The 19,252-nt window shown below is 39.1% G+C and overlaps 1 protein-coding gene across 2 annotated transcripts in view; it reads left to right on the top strand.

Moving 5' to 3' along the window:
* Positions 1-19,252, top strand: part of CDKAL1 (CDKAL1 threonylcarbamoyladenosine tRNA methylthiotransferase) — a 652,485-nt gene that overhangs the window by 222,587 nt on the left and 410,646 nt on the right. For both annotated transcript variants that reach the window (XM_077810573.1, XM_077810572.1), the window contains 2 exons: positions 3,874-3,970; positions 14,273-14,321. In XM_077810573.1, coding sequence (XP_077666699.1) covers positions 3,874-3,970; positions 14,273-14,321 — 146 coding nt within the window. The remainder of the gene's footprint in view (positions 1-3,873; positions 3,971-14,272; positions 14,322-19,252) is intronic.

Raw genomic sequence — 19,252 nt, 5'->3', positions numbered from 1 at the left:
GTCCTCCGTCCACATGTTTGCATCTCATTATGCAATCACCCAGCAAGCGCGGGATGACGCTGCCTTTGGCAGAGCAGTGCTGCAAGACTGTGAACTCTGAGCCCACCTCCAACGATACTGCTTGTGAGTCAGCTAGAATGGAATCGACGTGAGCAAGCACTTGAAGAAGAAAAAACGGTTACCTTCCTTTTGTAACTTTTGTTCTTCGAGATGTGTTGCTCATGTCCATTCCATTACCCGCCCCCCTCCTCTCTGTTGGAGTTACTGGCAAGAAGGAACTGAGAGGGCATAGGGCTGGTGGCGCCTGATATACCAACGCATGAGCGCGGCACTCAAGGGGGCGCCACAGCCAGCCCTATGGATACTGCTAAGGCAAAGGTCTCCAACGACTGTGCATGTGGGCACATGCATACTTAGAATGGAATGGACATGAGCAACACATTTTGAAGAACAACAGTTACAAAAGGTAGGTAACCATTTTTTCTGTTACACTGGTACTGCAACAGTATAGGGCTGAGGCCTGTCTTCATTTGTGTCTTGTTCAGGACAGAATTTACTGGAGCCTAGCAAAAAATAATGAACTGTAAAACAATGGCTCCAGTTTGGGCAGGTTCATAGTTACATAAACAAAGTATGATTAAGACAGAATTGTTTATTGTTTCCCAAGCTAGCTATTCTTTCAGGTTTTCAACAAGAAAAAGGAGAATAAAAATACAAATATTTTTATTGTAATCTCTGGTCTTGGCAGATGATTTTTATACTTTATTTTTTAACTTGAAAGTACTGTATTGTATGCAGTACTCTGCTTTTTCCCTAGTTGGAAGAGTGTTTTCCAGGATTCCACCCTTTTAAAAGAAAATTGGACTTAATTACATGTCTACTCAGATGTATGTCTTGTAAATCATTTTCAGATAAGAGTGCACTTCTAGAAAATATGTCCTAATGCAATTAAAGTTGAAGGTTTAAGGTTAAGGTTCATTTAATTGAAGAATATAAAGAATGTCTGAAGAAGATGTTTATTCATGCCACTTTTAGATTCAATGAAGTATTATTCTCATTAGCATTCATGTTTCTGAAGGATAAAAGCTTTTCTAATACTGTTCCTGTGCTAGCCAGGTTTCTGAAGAACAATTTTTGTAGGCTTTTGTTAGTCAGAACAGAGCACATTAAACAACATTTGTAGGGGTTTGGTACATATTTTCAGCAAGCAGTTCCTGGAAAAATATAAAACACATATTTAATATACCATTATTGGTCACATTTGTGCTGGGTTTCATGGCTAGGACAATATGTTATGGCTTTTAATGAAAATAGGTTGACTGAAAATTTAGTGCAGGCATTACTGCTTAATTATATTTTGAAGCAAAAATTCTCAGAGTATAAAAAAGTCCGTAGGGATCTTTAAATAAAAAGTTATATGAAGCTAATATACTTACAATGAAATGTGTTCTATCTAACTGTTTTCCTCCTCCATTTACATTCCAAGAAGAACTGCTAAAATGCAAAAGCTGTGAAATAACATTAAAATGCTATTTAACGTGTCATGGGAAATTTTTGTTTACTATTTTCCCAAATGAAAAGACTTTAATAAAAAGCTTTTTCCACTGCAGTTCTTTAGTAGGTCGTGATGGGGTCTATTTCTAGCAGTAGATTACACCAGATTTAGAGTTGCTTAGGGATATATACTCTGGTTACAGGAGACAAGTCTCATTGCCTTACCTTGAGGCATTAGGTTGAGTCAGTTAGGTCATGTGAGTAGTGATTTTTATCCTTCAGGGTTGCAGAGTTTCAAATGATGGTATGTGACATTTTTGCAGGAAGTACAAGAAACAGACATGTTTTTAACTTGGATATGGGGATATAAATGGCTTCTGCTCAAGTTTTGCAAATGGAAAACTTTCTTACAGCTGAAAGACCAAACCTTTCTGATTTCACAAGCATGCTGCTGGGTATAGCCCCCTTTTAACAAATATATTTAATTACCATTTGAACAACATTTCATATTCATACGATTTTGTTAAATAAGAGACAAGAGTATGGTATTTTCATATAGATTAATCTAAAACTAAAGCAACTGTTTCCCCTCTCAGGTTGAAATGAGTCCATAATGATTGACATCTGTAGCTTTCCTGTGATGCCTGCTGCAAGTTAAATTGACTTGTGTATGGCTACTGAGAGCATCCACTGTTACATTAGGTAGATGAAAAATAAGCATTATAAACTCTTAGTTGCTGCATAATTGGCCATTTAGGGGATCTTTAGCCCTGTGTGAAACAATTGGTGCTGGGCACTGTTTTGAGGCAAGATATCTGACTACATGGCCAGTGATCTGATTCGGTATGGCAGTTCCTATGTCATTTACAAGCCAAATGGGCTTGTTCCTAAAAGTGACCTGCAAACTAAATAAAACAAAAGTATCAGTTTTCCATTATGAGGTGAATTCTCACAATTAGCCAGGAGGAAAAGGGGGAGGTGATAAGCACATTTGACTGTCAACCTAAATTTTCTTCGTTAGCAGGTTCAGAAGTCCAGACCTGCCAGGAATTTTCAGCTTCATGAATGGGTGTGCCGGTTTACACTCTTGTGGTAACATCACTTCCTCTAAAATACCCTACTGGAGCTAGCCTCCGGAGATCAAATAAGCCTGTATTTCTCCAACAGTGTGTGATTTTTGTAAATGCTACGGTATCTTAGTAAGGAGCACATTGCAAAAAAGGGTGTCATGATACTAGAGTTTTATCCCCAAGGTATAAAGTAATAGCAAACACTGTACAACTCTGTACATTGTTGAAGAAAATACTGACATACTACAGGATGGCTCCAGCTTGCCATACATTTCCATAGAGGGTGTGATGGAGCCAGCTGTGTGTATTGTGGGACATAAGTCTGAGAACAGACAACCCATAGGATGTCTGAGCCAGTGGAACCCGATAAAAAGTTGAATTTCCTTCTCTCTCTGTCCGTTTGGGGTATTTGAATTATTATTTTACCATTAGCAAATCATCAAATTAAGTTTACTAATTATAAACCAGGACTTGAATCCCACTTTGTTGTTTTCAGTACAGTTGGGTATAGCAGGTGCACAGTACTTTCTGTATTTTCAAGTTTCAGGAATAGCTTAAAATTCAATGCTGTATCTAGAATTAATTAAAATATTATTTAAAAGAATGAAAGGATTTAGCTATTTGATTTTTAGTATTTCAGGTTCCCACTAGGTGGCAAGATAGTGCCTGAACTAAGGAATAATATAAATTAATATTCACATAAATATTTAATCTGGCAAAGGTAAACAGTTCAAGCTTGAAAATGTTCAATGCAGTTTTAATAATAGTTTTAAAGACTGGTGCAATTTATCATTTCAGGCTGCATTAAATAGCTGTTAAATTGTGAGTTAATGGTTCTTGTTCACATAGACTGTACCTTTTGTTTTAAATGACTTGTCACGAATCAGGTTTTAGATGTGTGCCTCAACTACATATCCCTCTGCCATAGTTGTGGTAAATAAAGCTTAGCTAAAGTTTATATTAGGACTTTCAGGATTATCCAGTGTGAACGTCACTGCCCTGTCCCTCAGATGAAGGTATAAACTTGGAATTCTGCCCTGTGTGTTGTATTCTCATTGTTGTAAATGGAAAAGGCAGCTCAAATATCGAATTTGTCAGGATTTTCTTTACCCTGTGTTCAAACATAAACCTATCCCATTAACTATGGAACTGTTTGCAGCAGTGTTCACTTTTCTGTGAACAAATAAATCATTCACCTTAATTGATGATGAATGCTATTCCAGGACTCGTAGATACTAGGTGGTTACTTTACAATTCAAAGGGATTAGCTTTCAGAAATTAATTCTCACTTTTTAAAAAATCATTTTAGGAAAGCCCAAGAAGACGACAAGAAAGTGGTTCTAGCTGGATGTGTTCCACAAGCCCAGCCTCGTCAAGATTACCTCAAAGGTCTGAGCATTATAGGGGTAAGAACATTTGTCAAATAGAAAAGACCTGTTAAGATTTTCATATTCATTTTTTTGCCCATAAGGGTCATGTAGTGTTTTATATTAATAAAGTTTTATATTAATTTGTTGGCTAGATGAGCCACAGCTTTGGGCAATATCTTGTGTTAAAAAAATCGAGGCTTTTCATACAATTTTTCAATGCCAGCAACTAGACTTTCCTCCTTTCTTCTATTGGGGAAGCCTAGAGTTCAGTCCCTCTCTAAACCTTTCTCGCTTTGTAGTTACATTTCACTATGGTTCAGTGGATGCTTTGTGTCAAATACATTCTTGCAAGTAATTGAAGTTTAGTCTGTTTGCAGAATTTAGTGTCAATGTCCTATATAGCCTGCAGGAGGTGAAGGCAAGGATTAACTCCCCTATTTTAAATATAATCTTCTATGTTGTTAGATGGAAATACAGCTTGTAAAAGATGAAATGCAAAGGAGACAATAGCGTATAAATTATATAGCTAGCACCTGTTTTTCATCACATGTTTGCGTTTTTTTTTACTTCTTGCCTTTGGCTGGGGAACATGACAATTTTACTCTCTACTCACAAGAACAGAAAGGGTTAATGCATCAGCATCTGTGAGCTGTTAAACAGTTGGCATGCTTCACCCTGGTTGTAGACAGTGAGGATCCTGTGTATTGTAGTTTTTAAAGTGCTTTTATATCCTTTGGGATGAAAAATACTGTATAATTGCATCAGCACTGAAAAATGGTCATGAAAATCGATAATCTCAGGATCATACAAAATCCGAAGGATTCTTAATCAATTAAGTCTTTAAATAAAGACTAGATGTCTTTCTAAAATGCTTTTGTTGGGCCCGATGCAGTAATTGCAGGGTGAAGTTCTGTGACTTGCATTATACAGGTCAGAGCAAATAGTACTACAGATTCCTTCTGGCATTGAAATATATTAAATGTATTAATTAAAATATACTTATCCTCACTTAGCTATCATGAGGATAAACCAAAACTAATCTTTTAACTTCCTTGTTTTTTTTTAAAGTCATGTTGGGTGAGTAGAAAGAGTTCTTATAAAGCCAAGTAGGAAGTAGGTAGTAGCCAACTTTAGTAGGATTTTTAATTATAATTTTCCATTAAGATAGTTTCTGTGTTTATTGCACTATTTGAGACAACTGTTTTACAGCTTCCCTCATATTACTGTGTATACTCAAAACATGTTAACCAACCACCCACTCATAGAAATTTAGAGTTGAAAGGGACCTCAAGAGGTCATCTAGTCCATTCCCCCCCAACTGAGAGATATATAGGGCTCAACTGAATCTACATACAATCCTACACAGTAGGTCAAGGGGATGTAAAGTGCCCCCTTACTCTCTTTTATAGGCAGGCTGCATTGTGGGTCACAATTTGGTGGGGAGAACCTCTCCAGGGCCACTGTTCTCATATCTGTGCAAATGGATGGGAGTGAAACAACATTTGACTCTGTCACCCTCAGTGTAGCAGCCAGTTTGGTACAGCTTGCTTCCTCCATGCAGCCAGGGAGCAGCAAGGACTGAATTCTGACTGAGTCCCTACTCTGCCCCTGGAGTGCATAGCTGTGTGATCTTTGCCAATCTAGCCTGTAGTAAATGTACAAAAATCTGTACATAAAAATACATAGAATAGTAAGGAAAGCATATACTTGATTTAAAAAAAAAAAAAAGAATGTCCCTATATCCTCTGACCTAGATTGGGACTTGTGATATTCTGTGTTCATTTTTGAGCAGTCAGCCTGAGGAACTGATTTCCAGAGGGTGATAAGTGCTTTTCTGAAAATCAGACCTCTTCACTTCAACTTAGGTTGGGCTCCCAGAATTACTAGTTACTAATTAAAATGTTTTCCATTTTGGATTTAAAACAGACAAATGTCTAGTAAAAGTTTACTAAAGAGATTAACACACTGCCCTCAAATCATTGGAATTGGCCTTGGAAACATTGAAATGATGTTCACAATAAAGATTATAATTGTAAAGATAACAGCAGTGTGCATGAAAGTTATAGTACCATAAACATAGGACATGATAAGTACACAAACCTCGTGTTCTGTAGACATAAATCTTCAAAAGAGAAACCCTGGGTTAGATTCTCCCTTTATCTCTGCTGTATTATGCTTTTGTTCCCCCTCTCCTCCCCCCACCCCCAATTAGGTCAGACAGAAAAGTGTGGGTTTTCCCTCCAGCTAGTATACAATATTATTTAGTGTTAGGTTCCTCAAATAGGGGATTAAAAGTGGTGTAATATTTATGCAGACTAAGTAACAATATATTTTGACATGATAATGTTTTAAAAAAAGTGAGACTCAGCATCCTAGTATAGTAAAATATTCTTTTAAAAAGGCAATTGTAATGAGACTGAGAAATTGGAAATGTTTTGTTGGCAACTTCATGCTGATTCAACTCTGAAAATGTAAATGTTATAAGGCAGCAGTTGTGAAACCTTTGCTTTACCACCAGGTGTTTTTGCTGGTCTCATCCATGTGTTGAGTAATAGAAATTTGATTTGTCATCAGTTACGTAAGCTGTACTATATTTTAAGCAATGTTGTCTGAGAATGTGGTTTCTTGCTAACAAATATAAGTCTCTTGGGATAACTTTGTAGAGAGACAGTGTGTCAGAGTAGAGTTCCCTTGGAAAATGTTGGTCTGGGTATGACGAAGGTTGAATGAGGAAGTTGCAGTATTTGTGTAACTACCAGTAAGACTATGGCAATTGAGAGCTTCTTTTAATCAGTGCCTTGAATGTACAGTACTAGACTTTAAATTAATTTTTTTGGATGATATATTGTATACACACACACACACAAGATTAATAGCAATTCTGATAATAGCAGTTTGTGGTTATTGGCAACATAGTAATCAGAAACCAATCCCATCCCATTAATATCAGTGTTAATGGGATTTGGATTATTAGCAACAGGTGTGCTGCTTAAGAACAACTTTATTTAGAGGGAAGGTCCTGCCTGTAATCCATTTCCTGCCTCTGAGCATGCATAATTGAGTGCTTCCACTGTGTGCCATGGCTTCCAAACGCAGGGACCTATCTTTTGCTGATAAAGTTCAGGTGCTGGAGGCCCTACGTGAGTCCACTGCTAAGCAATTGAGCGTAGCCAATAGGTTGGTTTTCTCAAAGTGTGTTGTGTGACAGGGTCAGGCCAGATGGCTACAGGAGAGTGATAGAAGTTAGATATATTAGCCCCAGATTAAGCAGGTCCCTTTTCTCTGAGTAAGATAATAGGTTGTTCCAGAACAATCAGGAAGTTGCTGGAACCAATTAAGGCAGGCTAATTAGGACACCTGGAGCCAATTTAGAAGCTACTAGAATCAATTAGAACAGGCAGGCTAATCAGCGCACCTGGTTTTAAAAAGGACCTCACTTCAGTTAGCGAGGTGTGTGTGAGGAGTTGGGAGTGAGAGGCGCACAAGGAGCTGAGAGTGGAAAGACGTACTGCTGGAGGACTGAGTAGTACAAGCGTCATCAGGAGGAAGGTCCTGGGATGAGGATAAAGAAGGTGTTGGGAGGAGGCCATGGGGAAGTAGTCCAGGGAGTTGTAGCTGTCACGCAGCTGTTACAGGAGACACTGTAGACAGCTGCGATCCACAGGGCCCTGGGCTGGAACCCTGAGTAGAGGGCGGGCACGTGTTCCCCTCCATCCCCCAACTCCCTGTTTGATACAAGAAGAGTTGACCTGGACTCTGAGTCCCACCAGAGGGTAAGGTCACTGGCCTGTCCCATGACCCAGTCAGTGGGTCAGCAGAGACTGAGGGGATTGTTCTCCTCCCTTTCTCCATGCTGGCTAGTGATGAGGTTAGCTGAGTGAACGGCAGCTTTGTGCCACTAACAAGGAGCCAAACTGAGGACTGCTGTGAACCTCTGAGGTGAGCAAATCCGCCAGAAAGCATAGGATCCACCAAGGCAGAGGAGGAACTTTGTCACAGTTGTTTTGTGCATTCAGAAGAACAGCCATAATACTTTATAGGAGCACAGGAACAGCACAGAATGAAGCTGTGAGCACCAACGTGAAGGAAAGGAGGTAGATGTTGGTCAAGCCCTGTGGCTCTGGTTTCAGCATACGCTTCATCTCGGTGCTCAACTCTTTGGGCCAGTGCTGAAAAAGAAAGTGAGTCACTAGTGGTAGAGCCTAGGAAGGACACTAACTCTGCAGATGGCTGGTTTAGAAAGTGGAAAGCCGGGTACAACATGATTCAGCACAAAGAGCATGGCAAGAAAGATAGATGCTGACCTTTTCAGCAGCCAGTGAATGGTGGGCAGACATCCTACCCAGCATTCTCGAGCAGTACCATCCATGTAACATTTTCATTGCTAATGAGACTGGTGCTTTTCTGACAGAGGCTTTGGAATGCTGAAAGAAAGGTTTGCAGGAGGGGGGAAAAATCTATGGTACGTATCACATTGCCATTAATTGGAAGTTGTGCAAACATGGATGGCCTGGAGAAACAGTCTCTCAGGGTGATCAGAAAGAGCAAGTGCTCTTGTTGTTTCCCTAAGGACCACACAGAGCTGTCTGTGATCTACAAAAAGTCAGCCAGTGCATGAATGACTAGTTTGTTGTTTGAAGAGTAGCTTAAGAACTAGAATAGAGAGCTGTGGCTATAAGACCAAACAATGTGCCTTTTAATTGACAATTGCCCAGATCATTCAGGTCATGTAAAGCTATCACACATGGTGTTAAAATTCTTGCATCCGAATGCAACCTCAGTTATGCAGCCAATGGGCATGGATGTCATTAAAAACTTCAACTGTCACTACTGTGCTCCTCTTAATGCTCACTTTACTGCCTCTGTGGAAGCTGACCCGCCCATAGGAGATATGGATGTTGCGAAAAAAAATCCCAAACCTGTGATTGATGCACTTCATCTTGCTAAGGAGTTCTCACACAGACTGTTCTAAACTGCTTCGGGAAGGGAGGGTTTTCATCAACAGAAATTGATGGTGTGGTGGACATTCATATGCCGAATGATGTTTCTGTTCCTGAAAATCTTAACTGCAGAGGAATTTGAGGCCATTGTTTAGTTTGAGAGTCATTTGGAGATGAAAAATGAGCTTCGGAAGATAGTAGTGGCTGTAAAGTACCAGCAGGCTTATGAGACACAAGAGGATAGTGCAGCTGATGATAAATCTGAAGAGCTTTTCCTCACAGAGCAGCTATGTGCAGTGGACATTTTTCTCGGGATATTCCAGAGTTGGCTTTGAGAATGGTTTTGTGCCTGCACACAGAACTGAGAAGGATTTACAAGTGGAAGTGGCAAAATGAGGAAAGCAGACAACATTGAACAGATTTTGTTCTTTATTTTTTTTTATTTTTATCTATTTTATTTGTAAAAGTCTCAAGCTGATTTAATTTGTGTGACGCTAACTGTAATTACAGTACTGTTCAGCATACAAAGACTTACACTGTAAGTGCTTTATAAGTTTTCTTTGGGGGTTTTAAAAAACATAATTTTTACACAGTATTGTAAACTTGTGTTCCACTTTACAGTATTTCTTGTGACACACAGCAAGCTGAAATGTCCCAAGAAAAAGGCATGGAAGAGGAGGGGCAGGAGTGGGCGGGGGTGAGACTTCGGGGGAAGAGATGGAGTGGAGGTGAGACCTGGGGCTGAGCGGGAGGCTTGGGGGTCCGTGAAAATTTTAAAATCAAAATGGGGGTCCCTGGGTTGTTAACGTTTGAGAACCGCTGCTATAATATGAATCCATTACTGTTTGTCATGTTTGGTTTTCTTTAGTACTGAAAGTTAATAAACAGTTTCAGAACTATTGTTCTGGGTAATGTATCATTGTTACATGCTCATTTTTGTGTGTCTCCCCCTGAAAACAGTGACCTCTGCTTATTGGCAGCTTCTGGATAATAGCAGCTTTTAGCTGGAACCAAGAGGTTGCTATTAAGTAAATCTACTGTACACTGGCATCCGTAAAATAAGGATAATACTTCCTTACCTCACAGGGGCTTATAAGGCTAGAATGCATTAATGTTTGTGAGGCTCACACTCTGTACCATCCTAGGTAGAAGCCTTTACAAACATGAATTCCCAATATATATTTCAGGAAAGGTATAAATTGGGTTGAATTTTATGTGGAATGATTTTAAATGGCAAATCTGGTTGGAGATCTGTAAGCCCAGCATATAGGTGCAGATTTGCTTTTCAACGCTGTGGAGAAGAGTGGTTTCATGCAGAGAGCTCTCTTAACAAGCTCTCTGCTCAATTGATCGGCTCTGGTTTAAATATCTGTTACTGCTTATTCAGGTAGATATGCTTGAGTCTGTTAAGCCAGGCTGCAAGGTGACTGTATTTCAAACACTGAAGTGTTCAGACTGAACATTTGGCATGTAAATAGAAATCAGCACTCTCAAAAGTGTCACTTCTAATGAACATTTCTATTTGTCCTATATCTAGAAGGCCACACAAAACCAGCAATATGATAGAGCAATTTCTTGTTAACGTATTTAATGGTACATCAAAATATTTCATAGACATTTCCAACCATGTTCACCTAGCAAGGGATATAAAAGACAATAAAAAAAGAGGTTCTTTAAATACATTAGGAGCAAGACAAAGATGAAGGAAAGTGTAGGTTCTTTACTTAACAGGGGAAGAGAACTAATAATGGATGACATCAAGAAGGCTGAGATGTTTAATGCTTCTTTTGCTTCAGTCTTCCCTAAAAAGGTGAATGGTGGCCAGATACTCAACACAATTAATATTACTAACAAGGGAGAGGGATTCCAAGCCAAAACAGGGAAAAAACAGGTTAAAGAATATTTAGATAAATTAGATATATTCAAGTCAGCAGGGCCTGATGGAGTTCATCCTAGGGCACTTAAGGAACTAGCTGAAGCAATGTCGGAACTGCTAGCAGTTATCTTTTAGAATTTATGGAGGACGGATGAGGTCCCAGTGGACTGGAAAAGGGCAAACGTAATATCTATCTTTAAAAAGATAACTTTGCCTAGCAGCACCTATAGGGATGGCTCTTGTGGCTTTTGCCCTACCTCTGGATGTTCAAGGGCAGTGCTGCTCCAAACCCCCTCAGTTCCTTCTTACTGCCTGCAGCTAGAATTGGAGCATTCTGTGTAGTGATTTTCTTCACACAGTTTTTTCTCAGTTTCTCTGTGAATTTATTCTGAATGGTTCGTTGTTAGCATTCTTAGTAGTACCCTTAGGTTTAGTTACAGTAGTTCGGATAGATAGTTGCCCTAGATGATGCCCTCACCAGTGTTTAAACTTTCTGTCTTGTAGTATAGCTATCCCCAATAGTGACCCCCCACACGTGATGTTTGTTGGGAACATTAAAGGTGCTTTATATGCACGTTGTTTAAGAAGAGGACACAGTTGATGATAGACTAGCGGCTGAAACAGCATCTCTTATCGCAGGCCATGAGGTCCATTTTGGCACTGGGGACCTCAGATTATCCATCTTTTCTTCAGAGCCAACATGAAATGTGGCACCTGGCTCAAGATTCAGGGCCTTCCCTTGGAAGAAAGACGGATTGTTCTCCTCCTTCAGGTCCTCTGAGGAAAAGGTCCCATAAGACCAACTGAGACCATTCCAGGACTCAGAGGGACTCCTGTTCGTCACCTCAGAGGAGTGCTGACTGGCACTTTGAGGCCTCTGATATGCATGATGGAGCTGTCTCATCTAACTGCTCCCCAGTATAGTGCTCAGATCAGTTGGACTCTATAATGTTGACTGCGTTTCTCACCATGCAGTGTCCATTGAGTCCTGTAACAATGATGGCAGCATTGGCACTGACTGTCTCCACACTGTTGGCATATCTGGCGGCGTCAGACCTGCTCTGCCTTTACAGTCTTGATTCTACTGTAGTTCAGAGGCTAAACAGTTTCAACTGCTCCTTGATCCTCAGCACCAGTGACGACTTCGTATTGGGTTCCAGATGAGGCTGACCGTTTGTTTGCTTCCTCGGGGGTGGCTCCTCCATTCACACTGGATGACTCCAAGGGCTCCTTAAGATCTTGTTTGGAGACTTCTTCCTCTTCCTTCTCACTGTCAAAGCACCGTTCTCGATCCTTGGATCACCATTGGTACTGGCATCATCACAATTCTAGCAGTAGAGATAGCAGTCCCTTGCCTAATACCTGCTGGCCACCAATGTCCTACCACTATTCCCAGTGGCCTCTTTGGAGTGTGACTCGGTCTGGGAGTTCCTGCTCTTGATTCAGTCCAGGGGAAGATGACCAATTACTTCTCCCTCTACTATACTTGCAGTCAAAGGTTATTCTTCCTGAGCCAGTCCAGTCTGACCGTCTTGTGCAGGTACCTTAACCTCTCCCCTCCCCCTCTGCCTCCATTGGTCCTCCTTTCTTTTCTGATGACACTGCAATACTGGACTCTTCTTCACTAGTGCCTTTTCTTCAGAGCCAACATGAAATTTGGCACCTGGCTCATCAGGTATCTGTATCAGATTTCTGGATCCAGGCCGAGTACATGCAAGAGAACACACACAAGTTGCTGGATATCCGCCAGTCAGCCCCAGGGAGAGTAACTCTCCAGATAAATGAAGCCCTTTTGGAGCCTGCTAAATTCCTTTGGAATATCCATTTCATTACTGCTTACCAGCTAAGTGGCTTGAAAAGCAGTGTTATGTCCCCATGCAGGGCTTTGAGGCACAGGGAATGAGTGCTGCCCCTGTGGGTGCTGCTAGGCAGAGTTCTCTGGCTTTGTGCCCTGAGCGTATGCACACCCAGTGGAATACATATCTACACCCACATCACTAAGAGCAATAGTTACAATATAGGTAAGTAACAATCTTATACATTCAAATTTTGAAGTATGGCTGAGGATTAAATTAGGAGAGGGTAAAGTTGTTGTTTTTTTATCTGTACATTGGTAAAAGAGTATGGCCCCTTTTAAAAGTGCTGCATGGGATATTACTGGGAGAGAAATCTTATATCAAGAAGTACTGTGTCCCTTACTATGCAGATGTCTCCTGGTTTCTATGTCTCCTGGGGACTTCTGGTTTCTTTGGAGAGGTAAATCACTCAATCACACAGCAGAACATGATTGATTGATTTCTGGTGCGGAGATTGTCATTGTACATGCAAGTGAGTAGAGGAAAGAAAGCGATGTGTGAGTAATTAAAATAGTAATGATGAAAAAGATATATAGTAGAATGAGTTGTGCTGTAATTACATATGATCATTTTATCTGTGTATTAACAAATTCTTTTCTGTGACAACTTAAAGAATATTCCAGTGTAGATATATTTTTCTAGGTTAGGTAAAATGTTTTGTTCCACAGATTTTAAAAATGGAAGTCAACAGCCTTTTCTTCCTAAATGCATGGGACTCCAGCCAAGCAACTCCCTTTAATTTCAGTTAGAGGTACTTCATATTGGAGCCACATAGTGCAATATGCACTTTCAGACTTGCCTTCCTTGTATCTCACTTGTCATCACTGTAGTATTGAAGTTCCAGTAACTCGCATAAATCCTCTGGACACATACTTTCAAGAAATATATTTCTTGACCATATCCCCAAAAAATGGAAGTGGAATGTACTGCGTTTTTTCTTTGAGCTCAATATATTGATTTTAAAGGGTTTAAGAACTTTATAAGTGAATTTCCCCATTGCACAATAAGAGAAGGGCAGTGATCACAACTATTTTAGGTTAGGAATCCAGCCAAGCTTCTTTTTTAATGCCCTCTGTTTTAAAATCAGGATTTGCTAAAACCTTTAACTCATGAGCTGAATTTTCCAATTCTTGATCAATTAAACAATTAATTTAAAAAAGATTAAAATCCATTTTAGACTTTTGAGAGGTGTAGTTATGAAACCCTAATTTGAAATATGTAATCAGGGTATTCTGTAGACTATATTTAGCTTAGAGTGTAATCTTAACTTTTGGAATTTCTTGCCTTTCTCTTTTCTTGCACTTTTTATCCAACTACTGTCCAGGCCTGATCTAGCTTATCTTACTAGCGCTGACACGGTATCCCATATAACATTTCTGCAGACCTTAAAGATGGTGTAAAAGAAGCTCATGGATCCTTTTTTATCCTACTAAAGAGAAGTTATTTTTTCTGCTAGGAAATAGAAACCAAATGTTTCTGTATAGGTGAATAGAATCATCTGTGCTCTGCCCAAGACAAAATAATACTACACAACACTATCCTAAATGGAAATAACCAAAAACTATTTTAATTTCTTCCACACTGCTGAATGAAATGCATGTAAAACAAGAATTTTTCAGATCCATCAAAACAGCTCAGTTTATTGATCTTCTGGTCCTTTTTTCAGGTTCAGCAAATAGATCGTGTAGTAGAAGTTGTGGAGGAAACTATTAAAGGTAAGCCTTACAATTAAAATAACTGCTCTTCTGCTGAATGCTGTGAGCTTTATTTAGTAGACACACTGTGACATGTTCCCCACCATTCTGTCTTTGTTTTGATCAGATAAGTAAATGAAGGATTTTCTGTTTATGTAATTCTGCACTATGCAATGTATGTATCACAAAAATAATGGTTGCAAAGATAAAATATGATGAGATCTGTGGGTTACTAGATTTAAAGTTGGAAGATTCTGTGGACACATTTTAAAAATCCTTTTTACCTATCTAAATAGGATAGATGGATTGTGTTTGTGCTGTTTATGATCCCTTGCTCTGTGTAGATCATTTACTTACTGTTACAAACTCATTTTCATATCTTTTGAACTCTCACAGTTTCTGATTTTTTTAGATATTGCGTCTCATTTCTATAAGCTTTCTTCAACAGGGCAGCTAAACAATCTACTTGTATAACTATGTTGGTTGTTCGCTCTTGCTGTGTTCATGTATATACACAAAATATTTTGCAGTGAAGAATTGTAAAGATTGCATTGTTTCCTCAGTCTGACTAGTGCACATTCATTATTTAATAAATCAATTTGTCTGGTTCTTTCTGGGCTACATGACATTGTCTCCATTACCAATCAGGTTGTAAAATTACTGTTCCATGAAGCATTCAAACTACATGGCTCAGGCTAAGTGGCTGTGCTTTTAATGTAAACAAGTGGCTGGTCCATGAGATGTTGTCTCTAACTTTTGTTCTTGAGTGTGAAAAGTTTTTGGAGCAGAGCATGAAAATGCACAAACCAAATTAAGTAAAGAAGCTGCTTCTGTTAAGAGATTATGGAGTGTGGTTTAAAGGTTCTACAAACTATAATTTGAGTGGCTGAATAAGATGACACTTGTACTGCTTTCATCTTGCTTTTAAAATAAAAACTGCCCCCTTACGTACTCCCAACCAAAACATCATACAGTTTGCTATTACTTTAATTGACGTTTGTCATACTATAAGACTGCAAAGCAGATTCCTTAAAAAAAAAAAAAAAAAAAAAAAGGATTAGATTCTGTCTGCCTCATTCACCTTGACCTGTACCTTAGTCTGTGAGTACTGCCACTGAAGTCAGTAAAATGACTTGGGACAGTAAAGTACTACTCAAATCAGTGCAACGACCCATGAAATAATGTACTACCCACTGGGAGTAGGGGTGGCAGAATTGGGCCCAGTATGATGGGGTAGAGTGACAGAATAAGCTTTTTATGGAGTTTTTTTGTTCCTGTTTTCTTTCTCATAAGATACTGAAAATAGAAACATTATAGTTCTCTGTGGTGATCTTTTGGTACCGTTGGCATCAAATGAGTCAGTCATTGCCTCAGGAGCATCATGCTGCTCTTGGTAACCTGTTAGGATGTTTAGCTGCTGTGTCATCCAGAATTAGTGTCTTGCATCTTAATGAGATGATCCATCTGCTGGTATAGATAAGACCCTTAAAATGATGATAGGAAGCACCATGATTTTTGTAAACTGCACATAGCTTCAAATCTCTGATTTTCTGTGTGTGTTTTTGTTTTTAGTTTTGCTTTTTAGGGAGTCAGAATAAGATTATCACTTAAGTCAGTGTCTCTTCTCTGTGAGAAAAGGGCTTTACAGTGTTTATCCTCATAAATGACAGTGTTGCATTTTGATAACATGATCATTATGAACTATGTTACTGAATAACAGTCTGGCTTGAAAGAAAGCTAGGAGATTTGTGGCAATGGCAAAAATGATTTGATTCTAATTTATTTAAAAATTTTACTTCACTGCTGATATTGCAGTTGTGAAGTGTTGTTGTTCATTAAAATAGTAGTTTTGAAGCTTCTTGTAAAAATGTCCATATATAAAATTAAACTTTAAAAAATGAGAATTATGGAAACAGATTATAGATTATACTGTGCATAACCTTGGGACTCAGTTCCCTTGCTGCTTATCCTAATTATGAATTGGATAGAAAGGATTAATTGGGCTGTTGAATTCAGTAGATGATGTCAGTCCCTTCTGGGTTTTCTTTCAGAAGGGTGTGGGGTTCAGAGTTTATCAAAGAGTTATTGGAGAATATAAACTGTAAAAGTAAAATGCTTAGCATAAATCTAACGTAAACTAAGGGACATTAAAAGGGACATAGTCAAGTAAATTTAGATGCCAAATATAGGTGATGTAAAAAGCTGTTTTTTGCAAAAGTCTAACACCAATAGAAGTGTTTTCATGTCATTAGAAAAAGCATTTCAAAGGGAAACTATTTTAAAGGAATAATATTCCTCTGCATATTTGAAACGCAACCATTGGAGCATTCTGCGAATATATGAGAATGAATGTGTGAATCTGGTTAGATACTTGTATAAAGAGGGTGAAATTGACTAGGGCATTTTCATTTCCAAGCTAAGTGAAATACAGCAAATAAAAGCATAATTGGTGAAGAGTAACTTAGACTTTTAATAAAAATTAAAATACCTAATAAGTTATAAATAATACAAGCAAATTCAAGTGAAACGTAACTCAAATGTCTTTGTAAGGCTGATGTGCCATCCATTACAACTTTTGGTGCCTTAGCCTTACAGAAAAGTATAGGGGTTGAACAAAAATGCAACAAAAGTGTGAGGTCCGATTTCTGCTCATAAATTAATGTCCCAGCCTTGGTTATTGTGATGTAATTTAGCTGGGCTTTTTTAAAAAAGAAAATGAAAAGATTTCATGGATGTTGTGCTCTCTTGCTGAAAATTCATGGAGGAGTGCCTGAATGTTTCATTAAAAAAAATCAATGTATATTTACCCGGCTGAACAGATTTTTTTTTAATTTTATTTTGCATTTAATATATTTTGGGGAGGACGGCAAACCTCTCTAGGGTTCATTCACAATTCAGAGAACTCATTGCTAGGTAGGTCCCATCCCACCACCCATAGAGGCTATAAATACTGATGGCTTGAGAGGCTCTGGACACAACTATATAGCTATAGCTGCAACAACCCCATTTGAGCAGCTTCTACCTTCAGAAGTGAATGAGGGATGCTCCTGCTTCTGTCTGAGGAATTTTTTTCTCCACAAACTTGAATAATGTTTCCTCTGGGTTTCGAAATTGAATAAATTTATACAACACAGCATCAGGACTCTACATAGATTCATAGATACTAAGGTCAGAAGAGACCATTATGATCATCTGGTCCGACCTCCTGCACAACGCAGGCCACAGAATCTCACCCACCCACTCCTGCGAAAAACCTCTCATGTATGTCTGAGCTATTGAAGTCCTCAAATCGTGGTTTAAAGACTTCAAGGAGCAGAGAATCCTCCAGCAAGTGACCCATGCCCCATGCTACAGAGGAAGGTGAAAAACCTCCAGGGCCTCTTCCAATCTGCCCTGGAGGAAAATTCCTTCCCGACCCCAAATATGGTGATCAACTAAACCCTGAGCATATGGGCAAGATTCACCAGCCAGATACCCAGGAAAGAATTTTCTGTAGTAACTCAGATCCTACCCCATCTAACATCCCATCACAGGCCATTAGGCCTATTTACCATGAATATTTAAACATCCAATTAATTACCAAAATCATGTTACCCCATCATACCATCTCCTCCATAAACTTATCGAGTTTAATCTTAAAGCCAGATAGGTCTTTTGCCCCCACTGCTTCCCTTGGAAGGCTATTCCAAAAGTTCACTCCTCTGATGGTTAGAAACCTTCGTCTAATTTCAAGTCTAAACTTCCCAATGACCAGTTTATATCCATTTGTTCTTGTGTCCACATTGGTACTGAGCTTAAATAATTCCTCTCCCTCTCCGGTATTTATCCCTCTGAGATATTTCTAGAGAGCAATCATATCTCTCCTCAACTGTCTTTTAGTTAGGCTAAACAAACCAAGCTCCTTGAGTCTCCTTTCATAAGACAGGTTTTCCATTCCTCGGATCATCCTAGTATCCCTTCTCTGTACCTGTTCCAGTTTGAATTCATCCTTCTTAAACATGGGAGACCAGAACTGCACACAGTATTCCAGGTGAGTTCTCACCAGTGCCTTGTGTAACTGTACTAAAACCTCCTTATCTCTACTTATCTCTCCTTATCTCTACCTCCTTATCTCTAAAACCTCTCCTGATGCATCCCAAGACGGCATTAGCTTTTTTCACGGCCATATCACATTGGCGGCTCATAGTCATCCTATGATCAACCAATACTCCAAGGTCCTTCTCCTCCTCCATTACTTCTAATTGATGCGTCCCCAGCTTGTAACTAAAATTCTTGTCATTAATCCCTAAATGCATAACCTTATACTTTTCACTATTAAGTTTCATCCTTTTACTATTACTCCAGTTTACAAGGTCATCCAAACCTTCCTGTATGATATCCCTGTCCTTCTCTAAATTGGCAATACCTCCCAGCTTTGTATCATCCACAGACTTTATTAGCACACTTCCACTTTTTGTGCCAAGGTCAGTAATAAAAAGATTAAATAAGATTGGCTGATCCCTGAGGAACTCCACTGGTAACCTCCCTCCAGCCTGACAGTTCACCTTTCAGTAGGACCCGCTGTAGTCTTCTTGTTAACCAATTCCTTATCCACCTTTCAATTTTCCTATTGATCCCCATCTTATCCAATTTAACTAATAATTCCCCATGTGGCACGGTATCAAACGCCTTACTGAAATCTAGGTAAATTGGATCCACTGCGTTTCCTTTGTCTAAAAAATCTGTTACTTTCTCAAAGAAGGAGATCAGGTTGGTTTGACACAATCTACCTTTTGTAAAACCATGTTGTATTTTGTCCCATTTACCATTGACCTCAATGTCCTTATCTACTTTCTCCTTCAAAAAGTTTTCCAAGACCTTGCAAACTACAAATGTCAAACTAACAGGCCTGTAGTTATCTGGATCACTTTTTTTCCCTTTCTTAAAAATAGGAACTATGTTAGCAATTCTCC

Source organism: Eretmochelys imbricata, chromosome 2, assembly GCF_965152235.1.
Source record: "Eretmochelys imbricata isolate rEreImb1 chromosome 2, rEreImb1.hap1, whole genome shotgun sequence".
NCBI lineage: Eukaryota > Metazoa > Chordata > Testudines > Cheloniidae > Eretmochelys > Eretmochelys imbricata.
This window is presented reverse-complemented; position numbering and strand designations above follow the sequence as displayed.